The sequence below is a fragment of the Thalassophryne amazonica genome, chromosome 9 (assembly GCF_902500255.1).
Source record: "Thalassophryne amazonica chromosome 9, fThaAma1.1, whole genome shotgun sequence".
NCBI lineage: Eukaryota > Metazoa > Chordata > Actinopteri > Batrachoidiformes > Batrachoididae > Thalassophryne > Thalassophryne amazonica.
This window is the reverse complement of record NC_047111.1, coordinates 75609249-75627608: the sequence shown is the minus strand read 5'-3', so window position 1 is coordinate 75627608 and position 18360 is coordinate 75609249. Positions and strand designations below refer to the sequence as shown.

Sequence of the window (18360 nt, the reverse complement as noted above, 5' to 3'; positions counted from 1 at the left end):
AGCTCCTCCCGAGTGACCGAGCTCCTCACCCTGTCTCTAAGGGAGCGCCCAGCCACCCTGCGGAGGAAACTCATCTCGGCTGCTTGTACTCGCAATCTCGTTCTTTCGGTCATGAGCCAAATCTCATGACCATAGGTGAGGATCGGAACGTAGATCGAACGGTAAATCGAGAGCTTTGCCCCCCTACTCAGCTCTCTCTTCACCACGACGGTCCGATAAAGCGACCGCATCACTGCAGATGCTGCACCGATCCGTCTATCGATCTCACGCTCCATCCGTCCCTCACTCATGAACAAGACCCCGAGATACTTAAACTCCTCCACTTGAGGCAAGGACACTCCACCGACCTGAAGAGGGCAAAGCACCTTTTTTCCAGTCGAGAACCATGGCCTCGGATTTGGAGGTGCTGATTTTCATCCCGGACACTTCACACTCAGCTGCAAACCGCCCCAGTGCACGCTGAAGGTCCTAATTTGACGAAGACAACAGAACCACATCGTCCGCAAATAGCAGAGACGAGATTCTGTGGTTCCCAAACCAGACCCCCTCTACACCCTGGCTGCGCCTAGAAATTCTGTCCATAAAAATAATGATCCTCGAAGTACTCCTTCCACCGCCCGACAACATCCCCAGTCAGGGTCAACAGCTCCCCACCCCCACCGTAAACAGTGCTGGTGGAGAGCTGCTTCCGCCTCCTGAGGCGTCGGACGGTTTGCCAGAATCTCTTCGAGGCCGACCGATAGTCCTCCTCCATAGCCTCCCCGAACTCCTCCCAGACCTGAGTTTTTGCCTCTGCAACCGCACGGGCTGCGGCACGCTTGGCCTGCCAGTACCTGTCAGCTGCCTCTGGGGTCCCACCTACCAACAAAGATAAGTAGGACTCCTTCTTCAGCTTGATGACATCCCTTACTTCCGGTGTCCACCACCGGGTTCGGGGATTGCCGCCGCGACAGGCACCAGAGACCTTGCAACCACAGCTACGAGCAGCCGCATCGGCAGTGGAGGTGGAGAACATGGTCCACTCGGACTCCATGTCTCCAACCTCCCCCGGGATCTGAGAGAAGCTCTCCCGGAGGTGGGAGTTGAAGACCTCGCTGACAGAGGGTTCCGCCAGTCGATCCCAGCAGACCCTCCCAACGGATCCAACTCGCCACCAGGTGGTGATCAGTCGACAGCTCTGCCCCTCTCTTCACTCGAGTGTCCGAGACACGTGGCCGAAGGTCAGATGATACGACTACAAAGTCGATCATCGACCTCCGGCTCAGGGTGTCCTGGTGCCACGTGCACTTATGGACACCCTTGTGCTCGAACATGGTGTTCGTGATGGACAAACTGTGACTAGCACAGAAGTCCAACAACTGAAAACCACTCGGGTTCAGATCGGGGAGGCCGTGCTTCCCGATCACCCCCCTCCAGGTCTCACTGTCGCCGCCCACTTGGGCGTAGAAATCCCCCAGGAGAACAATGGAGTCACCAGTCGGAGCGCTATCTAGTACCCCTCCCAGGGACTCCAGGAAGGTCGGGTACTCTGCAGTGCTGCTCGGCCCGTAGGCCGAGACAGTGGTGAGAGACCTGTCCCCGACCCGAAGGCGTAGGGACGCGACCCTCTCGTTCACTGAAGTGAACTCCAACACTTGGCGACTGAGCTGGGTCGCAATAAGCAATGCGACCCCAGCTCTCCGCCTCTCCCCGTGGGCGACGCCAGAAAAATGAAGCGTCCAGCCCCTCTCCAGGAGTTGGGTACCAGAGCCCGAGCTGTGCGTGGTGAACCCGACTATCTCTAGTCGGTATCGCTCAACCTCCCGCACAAGCTCAGGCTCCTTCCCCCCTAGCGAGGTGACATTCCAGGGGCTGTGAGCATGGACCGGGCCGCCGGGCCACCCGCCCTCGACCGCCACCCAATCCTCTCTGCACTCGACCCCCATGGCTCCCTCTGCAGGTGCTGAACCCACAGGAGGGCGGGTCCACGTCACTCTTTCGGGCTGAGCCCGGCCGGGCCCCATGGGCTAAGGCCCAACCACCAGGCGCTCGCGCGCGAGCCCCAACCCCAGGCCTGGCTCCAGGGTGGGACCCCGGCTCCACCATACCGGGCGACATCACGGTCCTTAATCTTTTACTGGTCATGGAGGTTCTGAACTGCCCTTAGTCTGACCCGTCACCTAGGACCTGTTTGCCTTGGGAGACCCTACAGGGAGCACAAAGCCCCCGACAACATAGCTCCTAGCATCATCCGGGTACGCAAACTCCCCCACCACGATAAGGTGGCAGCTAGAGGGGGAGACTTGAAAGTCTTCACAGTTTATTTTCTAAATGTACTAAAAAAAGAAGTTTAAACTACAATGAGGGAGGTGATGGTCTAGTGGTTAAGTGTTGGACTTGAGACCAGAGGATCCTCAGTTCAAACCCCAGCCTGACCACAAAATCACGAAGGGCCCTCGGGCAAGGTCCTTAATCCCCTAGTTGCTCTCGGTGTCTAGTGAGCACCGTGCATGGCAGCACCCTGACATCGCTATGTGAGTGTTGGTGTGAATGGGTGTATGTGAGGCATTATTGTAAAGCGCTTTGTACGTCTGATGCAGATGGAAAAGCGCTATATAAATGCAGTCCATTTAAATTGTTGTACGTTCACCTCACATATGATCATCTGTTCCGTGGCTTAACGAAACACTTTGCAATTGTTAATATATATATATATATATATATATATATATATATATATATATATATATATATGCTGAGAATGACAGCCTCAACACTGCATTTAATCTATTATTAGACTCTATTGGCTTTGCTCAAAAAGTAAATGAGTCCACCCACCACTTTAATCATATCTTAGATCTTGTTCTGACTTATGGTATGGAAATAGAAGACTTAACAGTATTCCCTGAAAACTCCCTTCTGTCTGATCATTTCTTAATAACATTTACTCTGATGGACTACCCAGCAGTGGGGAATAAGTTTCATTACACTCAAAGTCTTTCAGAAAGCGCTGTAACTAGGTTTAAGGATATGATTCCTTCTTTATGTTCTCTAATGCCATATACCAACACAGTGCAGAGTAGCTACCTTCATTGAAGACAACTTTGGATGCTGTAGCTCCTCTGAAAAAGAGAGCTTTAAATCAGAAGTGCCTGACTCCGTGGTATAACTCACAAACTCGTAGCTTAAAGCAGATAACCCGTAAGTTGGAGAGGAAATGGCGTCTCACTAATTTAGAAGATCTTCACTTAGCCTGGAAAAAGAGTCTGTTGCTCTATAAAAAAGCCCTCCGTAAAGCTAGGACATCTTTCTACTCATCACTAATTGAAGAAAATAAGAACAACCCCAGGTTTCTTTTCAGCACTGTAGCCAGGCTGACAAAGAGTCAGAGCTCTATTGAGCTGAGTATTCCATTAACTTTAACTAGTAATGACTTCATGACTTTCTTTGCTAACAAAATTTTAACTATTAGAGAAAAAATTACTCATAACCATCCCAAAGACATATCGTTATCTTTGGCTGCTTTCAGTGATGCCGGTATTTGGTTAGACTCTTTTCTCTCCGATTGTTCTGTCTGAGTTATTTTCATTAGTTACTTCATCCAAACCATCAACATGTTTATTAGACCCCATTCCTACCAGGCTGCTCAAGGAAGCCCTACCATTATTTAATGCTTCGATCTTAAATATGATCAATCTATCTTTGTTAGTTGGCTATGTACCACAGGCTTTTAAGGTGGCAGTAATTAAACCATTACTTAAAAAGCCATCACTTGACCCAGCTATCTTAGCTAATTCTAGGCCAATCTCCAACCTTCCTTTTCTCTCAAAAATTCTTGAAAGGGTAGTTGTAAAACAGCTAACTGATCATCTGCAGAGGAATGGTCTATTTGAAGAGTTTTAGTCAGGTTTTAGAATTCATCATAGTACAGAAACAGCATTAGTGAAGGTTGCAAATGATCTTATGGCCTCGGACAGTGGACTCATCTCTGTGCTTGTTCTGTTAGACCTCAGTGCTGCTTTTGATACTGTTGACCATAAAATTTTATTACAGAGATTAGAGCATGCCATAGGTATTAAAGGCACTGCGCTGCGGTGGTTTGAATCATATTTGTCTAATAGATTACAATTTGTTCATGTAAATGGGGAATCTTCTTCACAGACTAAAGTTAATTATGGAGTTCCACAAGGTTCTGTGCTAGGACCAATTTTATTCACTTTATACATGCTTCCCTTAGGCAGTATTATTAGACGGTATTGCTTAAATTTTCATTGTTACGCAGATGATACCCAGCTTTATCTATCCATGAAGCCAGAGGACACACACTAATTAGCTAAACTGCAGGATTGTCTTACAGACATAAAGACATGGATGACCTCTAATTTCCTGCTTTTAAACTCAGATAAAACTGAAGTTATTGTACTTGGCCCCACAAATCTTAGAAACATGGTGTCTAACCAGATCCTTACTCTGGATGGCATTACCCTGACCTCTAGTAATACTGTGAGAAATCTTGGAGTCATTTTTGATCAGGATATGTCATTCAAAGCGCATATTAAACAAATATGTAGGACTGCTTTTTTGCATTTACGCAATATCTCTAAAATCAGAAAGGTCTTGTCTCAGAGTGATGCTGAAAAACTAATTCATGCATTTATTTCCTCTAGGCTTGACTATTGTAATTCATTATTATCAGGTTGTCCTAAAAGTTCCCTAAAAAGCCTTCAGTTAATTCAAAATGCTGCAGCTAGAGTACTAACGGGGACTAGGAGAGAGCATATCTCACCCATATTGGCCTCTCTTCATTGACTTCCTGTTAATTCTAGAATAGAATTTAAAATTCTTCTTCTTACTTCTAAGGTTTTGAATAATCAGGTCCCATCTTATCTTAGGGACCTCGTAGTACCATATCACCCCAATAGAGCGCATCGCTCTCAGACTGCAGGCTTACTTGTAGTTCCTAGGGTTTGTAAGAGTAGAATGGGAGGCAGAGCCTTCAGCTTTCAGGCTCCACTCCTGTGGAACCAGCTCCCAATTCAGATCAGGGAGACAGACACCCTCTCTACTTTTAAGATTAGGCTTAAAACTTTCCTTTTTGCTAAAGCTTATAGTTAGGGCTGGATCAGGTGACCCTGAACCATCCCTTAGTTATGCTGCTATAGATGTAGACTGCCTGGGGGTTCCCATGATGCACTGTTTCTTTCTCTTTTTGCTCTGTATGCACCACTCTGCATTTAATCATTAGTGATCGATCTCTGCTCCCCTCCACAGCATGTCTTTTTCCTGGTTCTCTCCCTCAGCCCCAACCAGTCCCAGCAGAAGACTGCCCCTCCCTGAGCCTGGTTCTGCTGGAGGTTTCTTCCTGTTAAAAGGGAGTTTTTCCTTCCCACTGTAGCCAAGTGCTTGCTCACAGGGGGTCGTTTTGACCGTTGGGGTTTTACATAATTATTGTGTGGCCTTGCCTTACAATATAAAGCGCCTTGGGGCAACTGTTTGTTGTGATTTGGCGCTATATAAAAAATTGATTGATTGATATATATATATATATATATATATATATATAATCATTAATTACCTCTTAGCTTCTTATGTCTAAAGCAGTGTTAGTGTTGTAAATATACGAGTATAAATGATACACCGGTTTTCAAACATTTCATTGAATGGTACGTTCATCTCATATGATCTGTTCAATAGCTGAAAGAAGCAGTTTAGTCTCATTTTGTGCTCTTATAGTGACATTAATTAGTTCGTTTGTTGTGCTCCTTTACACCATGTGTGCCTTATAAACGAATAATACAGCGATTTAATCCATTTTGCTTCTTCTTGCATGAAGTGATGAATGCGATTTATACACTTTATTCCTCTTTAAAGAGGCATTTTTTGGCCAATGCAACTTATGGTGTGGTGCAACTTGCACTCTGGAAAATACAATAAAACATTTATTGTAAGAGTATCTCAAAATCATCAGGATATTTTCTCCCTTAATTACTTGACTTAAAAAAAAAAGTCCTTTAACATAATCTTGGAAATGTGAAGCAGTCGATAAAACCTTTTTACAAAACTATGGCTGAACAATAAACTTATGTCAGAGTTTAAAGCTGTTGTCTTTGTCTCTTACGAATTTACTGACTGGAATTCATTGGCACAAGTTCACAGTAATTTTGGCTGGGATCAGGTTCAGGAACATGTATTTTTCAGACTGGGTCACAATAGCACTTTTGGATTAGACTGCTTCAGATCCAGTGGCTGTGTGCTCGATATTCTACTTTAATCACCCTAGTGGATAAAAAACAGCTATTGTAATGGGTTTTATTTTTTCTGGTGTGAGGGGGATTAGAAATTTTAAATTAACATTTTACACAAAATATAATACACATAGATGTACAAGCCCTTGTACATATGTGTTAGAACATATCAGGAGCCCTCCAAAAAGGTTAGGTATTTGCCCCATTTCCTAATAGACCTTCTATTTCCTTAACTGATTCGAAAATGTCTTTGAATGCTGCTGCTAATCAAGAAATCGCAGCATCCTATTCTTTGACTGTAGGTGCTTCCGTAGTCGTCTGACCCTTGCTATAATCTGTCTGCCTACATGTCTACCAATTGCTGTACCTTCTGCTCTGTTTGGAAGGAAGGAGGTTTGAGGAGAGGCTGAGGAAGGAAGCTTTATGTCTTGGAATGTGATGCTATGCAACAGCTAGTTTAGGGGGAGAGGAGGAATCATCTACTTTAACTTTTAAGATGCATTCATCTTACTGTTTCCAAACTAGTGGACAAATGAAAATCTGACCGAGAATAAAATCTAAATAAATGTATCCAGTAACGAGTAATTATTAAATAACTTCATATGGAATAAAGTAACCATTGGATGACCATGGATGACCTCTAATTTCCTGCTTTTAAACTCAGATAAAACTGAAGTTATTGTACTTGGCCCCACAAATCTTAGAAGCATGGTGTCTAACCAGATCGTTACTCTGGATGGCATTTCCCTGATCTCTAGTAATACTGTGAGAAATCTTGGAGTCATTTTTGATCAGGATATGTCATTCAAAGCGCATATTAAACAAATATGTAGGACTGCCTTTTTGCATTTACGCAATATCTCTAAAATCAGAAAGGTCTTGTCTCAGAGTGATGCTGAAAAACTAATTCATGCATTTATTTCCTCTAGGCTGGACTATTGTAATTCATTATTATCAGGTTGTCCTAAAAGTTCCCTAAAAAGCCTTCAGTTGGTTCAGAATGCTGCAGCTAGAGTACTGACGGGGACTAGCAGGAGAGAGCATATCTCACCCGTGTTGGCCTCTCTTCATTGGCTTCCTGTTAATTCTAGAATAGAATTAAAAATTCTTCTTCTTACTTATAAGGTTTTGAATAATCAGGTCCCATCTTATCTTAGGGACCTCGTAGTACCATATTACCCCATTAGAGCGCTTCGCTCTGACTGCGGGCTTACTTGTAGTTCCTAGGGTTTGTAAGAGTAGAATGGGAGGCAGAGCCTTCAGCTTTCAGGCTCCTCTCCTGTGGAACCAGCTCCCAATTCAGATCAGGGAGACAGATACCCTCTCTACTTTTAAGATTAGGCTTAAAACTTTCCTTTTCGCTAAGGCTTATAGTTAGGGCTGGATCGGGTGACCCTGGACCATCCCTTGGTTATGCTGCTTTAGACGTAGATTGTGGGGGGGTTCCCATGATGCACTGTTTCTTTCTCTTTTTGCTCCGTATGCATCACTCTGCATTTAATCATTAGTGATCGATCTCTGCCCCCCTTCACGGCATGTCTTTTTCCTGTTTTTTTCCCTCAGCCCCAACCAGTCTCAGCAGAAGACTGCCCCTCCCTGAGCCTGGTTCTGCTGGAGGTTTCTTCCTGTTAAAAGGGAGTTTTTCCTTCCCACTGTTGCCAAGTGCTTGCTCATAGGGGGTCGTTTTGACCGTTGGGGTTTTTTATAATTATTGTATGGCCTTGCCTTACAATATGGAGCGCCTTGGGGCAACTGTTTGTTGTGATTTGGCGCTATATAAGAAAAAAGTTGATTGATTGATTGATTCTGACTTAACACACCTTATTTAATAAAATAAGGTTGTCTTCACATGAGGTGTGTTTAAACTTGTCCACAACTGTGTGTTGGTTTGTTGGGATTATGCAGTGTGTACAGTGCATCCAGAAAGTATTTACAGCGTTTCACTTTTTCCACATTTTATGTTGCCGTCTTGTTACAGAATGGAGTAAATTAATTTTTTCCCCTCACAATTCTACTTGCAACACTTCCTAATGACAACATGAAAAAGGGTTGTTTTTTTTTTTTCCCCGCAAATTTAAAAAAAAAAAAAAAAACTAAGAAATTACGGGTACGTAAGTATGCACACCCTTTGCTATAATACTTTGTTGATGCACCTTTGGCAGCAATTACAGCCTCAGGTCTTTTTGAATATGATGCCACAAGTTTGGTGCACCTATCTTTGGGCAGTTTTGTCCATTCCTCTTTGCAGCTACTCTCAAGCTCCATCAGATTAGATGGGGAGTATCAGTGCACAGCTATTTTCAGATCTCACCAGAGATGTTCAATCAGATTCAGGTGTGGACTCTGGTTGGGCCACTCAAGGACATTCACAGAGTTGTCCTGAAGCCACTCCTTTGATGTCTTGGGTGTGTGCTTAGGGTCATTGTCCTGCTGAAACATGAACCGTCACCCCATTTTGAGATCAAGAGTGCTCTGGAGCAGGTTTCCATCCAGGATGTCTCTGTACATTGTTGCCTTCATCTCTCCCTCCATCCTGACTAGTCTCCCAGTTCCTGCTGCTGAAAAACATCCTCACAGCATGATGCTGCCACCACCATGCTTCACTTTAGGGATGGTGCCTGGTTTCTTCCAAACATGATACCTGGCATTCATGCCAAAGACTTCAATATTTGACTCATCAGACCAGAGAATTTTGGTTCTCGTGGTCTGAGAGTCCTTCAGGTGCCTTTTGGCAAACTCCAGGTGGGCTGCCATGTGCCTTTTACTAAGTGGCTTCCATCTGGTCACTCTACCTACCATACAGGCCTGATTGGTGGATTGCCGCAGAGGTGGTTGTCCTTCTGGAACTTTCTCCTCTCTCCACAGAGGAATGCTGGAGCTCTGACAGAGTGACCATCGGGTTCTTGGTCTCAGAGGTCTACAGACAATTCCTATGACTTCATGCTTGGTTTGTGCTCTGAATTGCACTGTCAACTGTGGGACCTTATATGCAGACAGGTGTATGCCTTTCCAAATCATGTCCAATCAACTGAATTTACCCCAGGTGGACTCCAGTTAAGCTGTAGAAACCTCTCAAGGATTATCAGTGGAAATGAGATGCACCTGAGCTCAACTTTGAGCTTGATGGCAAAGGCTGTGAATACTTAGTGAGGAAATAGTATTTGATCCACTGTCAATTTTGCAACTTTTCCACCTATGAAGAATGGAGGGGTCTGTAATTTTTATGGTAGGTACACTTTAACTGTGAGAGACAGAATCTTAAAAAAAATAAATAAATCAGGAAATCACATTGTATGATTTTTAAATAATGAATTTGCTTTTTGTGTGGTCGTGGCACACTGGACCAGCTCTACACGCTCCGTCGGGTGGGAGTTCGACCCAACCAGTCTACATGTGTTTTGTGGATCTGGAGAAGGCGTTCGACCATGTCCCTTGGGGCACCCTGTGGGGAGTGCTCCGGGAGTACCGGGTCCGGGGTCCTTTGCTAAGGGCTATCCAGTCCCTGTACGACCGCAGCAGGAGCTTGGTTCGCATTGCCGGTAGTAAGTCAAACCTGTTTCCAGTGCACGTTGGCCTCTGCCAGGGCTGCCCTTTGTCACCGGTTCTGTTCATTATTTTTATGGACAGAATTTCTAGGCACAGCCAGGGTGTAGAGGGGGTCTGGTTTGGGAATCACAGAATCTCATCTCTGCTGTTTGCGGACGATGTGGTTCTGTTGGCTTCGTCAAATCAGGACCTTCAGCATGCCCTGGGGTGGTTTGCAGCCGAGTGTGAAGCGTCCGGGATGAAAATCAGCACCTCCAAATCCGAGGCCATGGTTCTCGACCGGAAAAAGGTGCTTTGCCCTCTTCAGGTCGGTGGAGTGTCCTTGCCTCAAGTGGAGGAGTTTAAGTATGTCGGGGTCTTGTTCATGAGTGAGGGACGGATGGAGCGTGAGATCGATAGACGGATCGGTGCAGCATCTGCAGTGATGCGGTCGCTGTATCGGACCGTCATGGTGAAGAGAGAGCTGAGTAGGGGGCAAAGCTCTCGATTTACCGATCAATCTACGTTCCGATCCTCACCAATGGTCAGATTTGGCTCATGACCGAAAGAACGAGATCGCAAGTACAAGCGGCCGAGATGAGTTTCCTCCGCAGGGTGGCTGTGCGCTCCCTTAAAGATAGGGTGAGGAGCTCGGTCACTGGGGAGGAGCTCGGAGTCGAGCCGGTGCTCCTCCACGTCGAAAGGAGTCAGTTGAGGTGCCTCGGGCATCTTTTCCGGATGCCCCCTGGACACCTCACTGGAGAGGTGTTCCGGGCATGTCCCATTGGGAGGAGGACCCGGGACACGCTGGAGGGACTACATCTCTCGACTGGCTTGGGAGCACCTTGGGGTTCCCCCGGAGGAGCTGGGGGAGGTGTGTGTGGATCGGGAGGTCTGGGCGGCTTTGCTTGAGCTGCTGTCCCCGCGACCCGACTCCGGATAAAGCGGAAGAAAATGGATGGTTGGATGGAATTTGCTTTTTATTGCATAAAATAAGTATTTGATACAACAGAAAAACAGACCTTAATATTTGGTACAGAAACCTTTGTTTGCAATTACAGAGGTCAGACATTTCCTGTAGTTCTTTATCAAGTTTACACACACTGCAGCAGAGATTTTGGTCCACTCTTCCATACAGATCTTTGAGATTTCGAGTTTCAGTTAAATCCAAAGATTTTCTATTTGGTTCAGGTCTGGAAACTGGCTCGGCCACTCCAGGACCTTGACGTGCTTCTTACGGAGCCCCTCCTTAGTTGCCCTGGCTGTGTGTTTCAGTTCATTGTCATGCTGGAAGACCCAGCCACGACCCATCTTCAATGCTCTTACTGAGGGAAGGAGGTTGTTTGCCAAAATCTCGCGATACATGACCCCATCCATCCTCCCTTCAATATGGTGCAGTTGTCCCCTTTGCAGAGAAGTACCACAAAAATTATGTTTCCACCCCCATGCTTCACGGTTGGGATGGTGTTCTTGGAATTGTCTGATCCGCCAAACACAGTGAGTGCAGTTGATACCAAAAAGCTCAGTTTTGGCCTCATTTGAACACATGACCTTCTCCCATACCTCCTCTGGTTCATCCAGATGGTCATTGGCGAACTTCAAACGGGCCTGGACAGGTGCTGGCTTGAGTAAAACCATGACGGCATCGTGTGTTACTAATGTAATCTTTGTGACCGTGGTCCCAGCTCTCTTCAGGTCATTGACCAGGTCCTCTCGTGTAGTTCTGCGCTGATTCCTGAGCTTTCTCAGAATCATCCTTACCCCACGAGGTGGCGTCTTTCATGGAACCCCAGACCGAGCAAGATTAAGATTTCTTCCATTTTCTAATAATTGCACCAGCAGCTGTTGTCTTCTCACCAAGGTACTTGTCTGTTGTCCTGTAGCCCATCCCAGCCTTGTGGAGGTCTACAATGTTGTCCCTGGTGCATGGATGCTTAGGAGGAAAAAAAGAGCATTGTGATTCATCTATAATATTCAAGACAGCAAAAGTTACCCCGAACACCATAGGCGTTTGGAAAACTGGGGTGGGGGGTGGGGGTGTCCGGGAAGATGACTAAATTTGGACCTGAAACAGCTGTTGAACTTCTCTTGTAATCTCCTGCAGTATGGCACATGTGGCTTTTGAATGCATGTTGTGCCATCCTATAGGAGCATGGTGAGAATGTAACAGTAGTTTACAGTATAGCTAAATTTTAATAGGGCTCAAAGACTAGGCAGTTAAAGATCATAACTCTCAACTAACATGTTATAAATAACTTCATAACTGCTTTCAGACTAGGTAAAAAGATATAATACTGAAGCCACTTGATTACTGTTATTCATTCAGTAATGCACAACAATAAAATGTTAAATTTGTTTAAATTATCCATCTCAGTCTGAGCCCAAATACCTCTAAGTATCTGAACCTGATTTTTTTTTTTCTTTTAACCACCACCGTGTGTAATTTGTTTCATGTTTTTCAATACAAGATGTATTTCTCACGGAAAGCAGATACATATGAACTATTTAAGCTTGTATCAAAGATTCCATTGATTTGGCAGGCGATTTAACAGTTCCAGCTACCCATTTTCTTCCGCTTCATCTGGGGTCAGGTCGCGGGGGCAACTGCTCAAGCAAAGCCGCCCAGACCTCCTGATCCACACACACCTCCCCCAGCTCCTTTCGGGGGAACCCCGAGGCGTTCCCAAGCCCCTCCAGCATGTCCTGGGTCTTCCCCAGGGCCTCCTCCTCCTCCTGATGGGAGGTGCCTAGAACACCTCTCCAGCGAGGCGTCCAGGGGGCATCCAGAAAAGATGCCTGAGCCACCTCAGCTGGCTCCTTTCAATTTGGAAGAGCAGCAGCTCGACTCCGAGCTCCTCCCGAGTGACCGAACTCCTCACCCTATCTCTAAGGGAGCGCCCAGCCACCCTGCGGAGGAAACCCATCTCGGCCGCTTGTACTCGCGATCTTGTTCTTTCGGTCATGAGCCAGAAGCTCATGACCGAAAGAACATAGGAGCTTCAGAAGCTCCTATGACCAGCACGATATCAAGGACCGAGACGTTGCCCGGTATGGCGGAGCCAGGGCCCCACCCTGGAGCCAGGCCTGGGGTTGGGGCTCGCGCACGAGTGCCTGGTGGTCGGGCCTTAGCCCACGGGGCCTGGCCGGGCTCAACCTGAAAGGGGGCCATGGGGGTCGGGTGCAGAGAGGACTGAGCGATTTAGCAGTTTAACAACCAAAAAAAAAAAAAAAAGACATGGCCACATACTAAAATACATGGTGGATGGTGCCATTGGTGGCAAGAAACTTCAATGATCGTGGGTGTTTTACTCTCTAAGCATTACATTTATCATACAACAATACCAAAATATCACAGAATTTGCTTGTTTAAATGATATCGGTGTTAACTGTATTTATCTTGTGTAATATTGGGAATAAACAATGTGAAACTGACGAGGTAGAAAATTTGTTGAACGATGCTATAAGATCTGGTGTGGGAACCAGGCAGGAAATTGTCTGGAACATCGATACATTGTGCATTTACTACCTTCAACAAGAACCTACTGTGAAAAGCGATTCCGCGTAGAGACTCGTTGTCACCCCCACTCAGTCTGCCTCCGGTGTTACCATTGCGGGGTACGGATGCGGGCCCCACAGAGAATCGAAATCATTAAAAAGATACAAACCTCTCTCAGTAGCCACAGAACTCTGCGGCTGCAGTTACCAAGACCCTGCGGCGCTGCAGATTTTTCCGCAAGAAATCTATCCTTGCAGGTTGCCAGAGCACTCCACATCAAAACAGAAGTGTTTCCATGCCCGCTCGTGTAGAAATGTTTGAGCAGTCTCTGGACTTGTTGCCGGAGTTGGCTGCAGCTCTGCACAGCAGACGGGGTGGTGTGAGTGGCCCGCTGCAGCGCTTACCGAGCCTGCAGACTCGGTAAGCGCATCAAGGCAGTGAGAGCGAGGCCTTGTTTTTCGACCAGTGAGAATGTGCGGTGGACTGGCGGTCTCCTTCTCCAGTAAACAAACCACTTTATGATGATCGATTTCAAAGGAATTTGGGCATTTTACAGCAAAATATTAGTTTGTCAATTTGAAGAAATAAAAATCATGTTCTGCCATTTCTTTCAGAAGGCAAGAATTTAAAAAACATGGAAAACCGTCCAAAGACAGCGAATAAGCATCCCTGCTGGTGTCCTTAGACAGCTCTTTGGTCTTGGCCATGGTGGATAGGTTGGCGTGTGATTGATTGTGTGGACAGGTGTCTTTTATACAGGTAACTAGCTCAAACTGGTGCAATTAATACAGTTAAAGAGTGCAGAATAGGAGGACTTCTTAAAGAAAAACTATCACGTCTTTGAGAGCCAGAATTCTTGCTGGTTGGTAGGTGAGCAAATACTTATTTCATGCAATAAAATGTAAATTAATTCTTTAAAAATCATACAATGTGATTTTTTTTTTTTTTCTCTGTTTCTCACAGTTGAAGTGTACCTATGATAAAATATTACAGACCTCTACATTCTTTGTAGGTGGGGAAAACGTACAAAATTGAAAGTGGATCAAATACTTATTTCCCTCACTGTGTGTGTTCATGTGATTTCTTAGTTGTTTTTTTTTTTTTTTTTTTTTTTTATAAATTTGCAAAAATAGCAAACAAAGGTTTTTTTCACATTGTCGTTATGGGGTATTGTGTGTAGAATTTGAGGGGAAAAAAATGAATTTCAACCATTTTGGAATAAGGCTGTAACATAACCAAATGTGAACATAGTGGAAATGGTTCCATTGGTCGAGCAAGCCATCTTGTGACCAAAGGATCGGTGGTTTGAATCCGGCTCCCAACCAGTCAAAAATATGTATGTGGCCATTGTGTCCTTGGGCAAGGCACTTAACCCACTTTGCCTGTGTATAAATGAGGTGGTGGTTGGAGGGGCTGTAGGTGCAGAATAATGCAGCTTGTGAAGCGCTTTGGGTGTCCTGAAAAGTGCTCTATAAATGCAAGTCAATATTATTAAAAGTGCAGCACAGATGCACTGTAGTTTAGGGATGGGTATTAAGATTTTATCTATTGATACCATTATTGATTCCGCTTATTGATCCGATTCCTTATCAGTTCTCTTATCGATACCTCTTGTGAATTTTCTGTGTACTAAAAGTAGGCTTTACAGGTTTTCTATGTCAACATTTTATTGAGTCTTTAAAGTAAATAAATATGAAATTGGTCACTGGATTTTTAAACTCTGGACATAGTAAACTCTACATGGTGGAGCCTTGATCTCTGGACATGGAAATAAACAAAATCTGTAGTTATTGTCAAAAGCATTTCCTTTCAGACATTAATGGCATGAATGTCTTTCCATACGTTTGAGCTGAGCTCTTGCAGCTGACTGTGCTGTACATCAGGATGTAATTTATAAAGAATGCAGGGCATCTCATTTTTGGAGGAAAAAACGTTTTCGTTGATTGTAGTTTGTCTGTTTTACAGTGTTTATTTAAAGCGGCAATTCGCTTTGAAGTTATTAATTCCGATGGAACTCTGTCTCGGCAGAGAGCTGCGCAGTGTTTGGAGCTGTGCCAATGGAATGGAGGACAATTCTTGTTTCTTGACTGCAACAAAAGTCCCAGTTAGTGACTTTAATCCACACAAAAGTGACTCGCGTTTGACATTTTAATGGATTTGAGAGGGGTTAAGAAGTGCACTTGCCGCTTCTGAAGATCAGCAAATCAAAGAACCAACAAGCCAGCGGATTGAAGCATTGCTTCATTGGTTCACACTTCAAAGTGGAATCGCGCTGCAGAAGCGGTTGATTACAGAGCTGCTGCAGGGTCTGTAATCAAGGTAGAGAAATGATCATTTTCCAGACAAAACACCCTCAAAAACAACAGCCGCTCTGTAGGACTAATAAGGGAATCATTAAGCAAAAAGACTATTGATATCAGAGGATCGAATCATTTCTTAACGATACCCGAAAAGAACCACTTCTCGATACCCAACCCTACTGTAGTTGTTCTTTGTGATACATGTAGTGATTAGAATTTGCTTTGCGTCATACTGATGTTAAAATAAATAACTTTTACCTTTTCCAGCTGGCTCCTCCTGTTGCCCCACCAGACTCCAGTCCAACACAGGATCCTCTGGGAGCCACTCAGGCGATCAATGCAGGAGACCCCCCCACTCCCTGTGACGAATCCACAGAGCTGCCTTTACTCGAGCACCTGCGTTGAGTCTGCACCCCACCGACTCCCAACCTGAGTGCGATTCTCTGCCACAAAAGCACAACCCCGTCATCTCTGGATCAGACCTGGTTTACGCCAGCCTGCCTCATTCCGTCCTTCTGGACTCATTCCATGAACCCTTGTTTGAAGCCAAAAACTACAATTTGTCAACCCTGTAAAGGAAATGCAACCTTTTCTTTCTGTGTTTAAATGGGCTCTGCGTTGCCACATACATTTACGTACCAGTCAAACCTGTCCTCGTTTGACATGGTCGAGCATCTGACTGCACGCAGAGCTGGTGTACGTCGCATCATAAAATTTCAGCCAACGCCATCAGTTCCCAAATTTGACTGACACCCCCCTCCCCCAGATGACACTAAGTGTCTTCATGGACAACCGTGTGGTTGTGATGACAGGCCACAAAGGCCAGTGCAATTATAAGGGATGTTTTGCTGGAGGATTATTTTTCTACTTTAGAGAGTGAAGGCTGACCTTTGACCTTCTCTCACATGACATTTGCAGCAGCAATTTTTTTGCATAAGCAATCCAAAAAAATAATAATAAAATAAAACTATTGCTGTGTGGAGTTCACTAAAATTGTGGAAACCATTTTTTTTTCTATCCCTGCTGGACCTTGTTTTTGTGTCAGACTGTTTTTGTCTGCACATAAATTCTGCCACCTCTTCTTGCACATTACACACGAACAGTGGAACCCACACATCAGTCATGTGATCCATTGTGTCCTCCGGCCTGTCACCCACACGGAGGTGCTTCACATCAGCCATGGCATTGTTTCATTCCGGCCAGCCGACGTGGCGCGTTTACACTGACACGCGGGCCAACGTGAGATGGAGCTGATACTCAAATCAGGGTCAAACGGAGCACTTGTGTTGATCACGTGACTCCACCATGGGAGTGTTGTAAACTGAAGTCTTTTTCTTTCTTGGTGAGTGGATTTTACATTTTATTTACTTTTTTTTTTTTACTTGAAGAATGGCTCAGTGTCTCGTGCACGGCGAGTTGGTTTTTGTTTGGATCTGTAACTGCTCTGATCAGATACACTCAGCTCTGGACTCAGTTTTCTTCCCGTTTCTGATCTGCTGCTTCTGTACCTTCTGCTAAAATACGACTACTGCTGTTTGTACCACAGTTACATCCAGCGTTTTAGCTGGAAATAAAATGAATACTGAATTGAAAGGTGGAAGGTTTATTTAATACAGATATCTTTTAACTGGGTTTGTGTACCGGTAACATGGACAATGGAATTAATCTTCCTTTTGTTAAATTGTCGTTCCACTTTGTTTTTTATCATCTCACCGACAGCTGGCATTTTTATTTTGTACAACTGGAAGTTCTTCTGTGAAGTGAGTTTACTCTTGTTTTCACAGATTGAGTCTCCTTGGTGGGATTATTTTTTAAACATTAAAAAAAACAGAAAAAGTGACTGACTGAACAAATTAACACGTCTCCTGCTCGCGTCTGTTTTCCTGTTTGAGCGACTGTGCCATCGTGTGACGCCTTCACTCTTCCAGTGCCAGGTTGTTTGTTTTGTTTATTTCCCCCCGCCAAATATTTTCCTCCACTGTCGGAAAGTTCTCAGGGTGTAAAACAGGAACACTGACATGCAAAGAAACTTTTTGTCTAATCGGAGAAAACTGAAGAGGCAGAATGAAAGTTACAGGAGTCACAGGGTGTCTTTTTTTTTTTTTTTTAAGTCTGTTTCAGCTGTCCAACTCTGGACAAAGTTTTTTTCTGATCTGTGCTGTTTTGGGCCTTTCTGTCAACACACATGCACACTTCAGCAGCAGTGAAGAAAGCACAAGACAAAAGGATGCACCTTTGAGTTAGTTAAAAAGGGATGATGCCATTTCTGAAACTTATGTACAGCGTGTTTCATACATGACTATAAAGTATAAATCTATTTAAAGGATTTTGGGTTGCTTTTTTCCACTGAGCCACTAGAGGGCAGAGCTGAGTGGCGAAATGCTCTTTACACGGATATTGCATTAACACTTTTGCACGTGTATCACAGAACAGCCCCACTTAACCTTTAATTTAACTCACACTGGGAGGGTGCTCTTTTATTTAAAGACTTCAGTGTTAAATGTACTTTTTATGTGTATTCTTCCCCTTTATTTAAATTAAAGATTTTTGCCTTGTTTGCAGATTAAGTGTTGTGATAGAATTTTACTTTTTCTTTGTGTATTTATTGTGGCCTTTAATTTTCTTTGACTGAAAATCTGCTATTCTTTTCCGGCAGTTTTTTTTCTCCTCGTAATGCACCCTGACATATCTTAATGTGACTTGAGAAATTGTTCCTGCTTGTAGTCACATTTGCTGATTCTGGAGGTGCTGATACTTTCTAACACTGCTGGTGGCCAGTGTATGAATAGCTCTGATGGGCTTTTATTTATTTTAC

General features: G+C 44.6%; 1 protein-coding gene across 1 annotated transcript in view; it reads left to right on the top strand.

Moving 5' to 3' along the window:
* LOC117517416 (pecanex-like protein 3) overlaps nucleotides 1-18108 on the top strand; it is a 109387-nt gene extending 91279 nt beyond the window's left edge. Inside the window, exon 35 of the mRNA XM_034178420.1 lies at nucleotides 15813-18108. Coding sequence (XP_034034311.1) covers nucleotides 15813-15950 — 138 coding nt within the window. The 3' untranslated portion in view covers nucleotides 15951-18108. The remainder of the gene's footprint in view (nucleotides 1-15812) is intronic.
* Nucleotides 18109-18360: the final 252 nt, after the last annotated feature.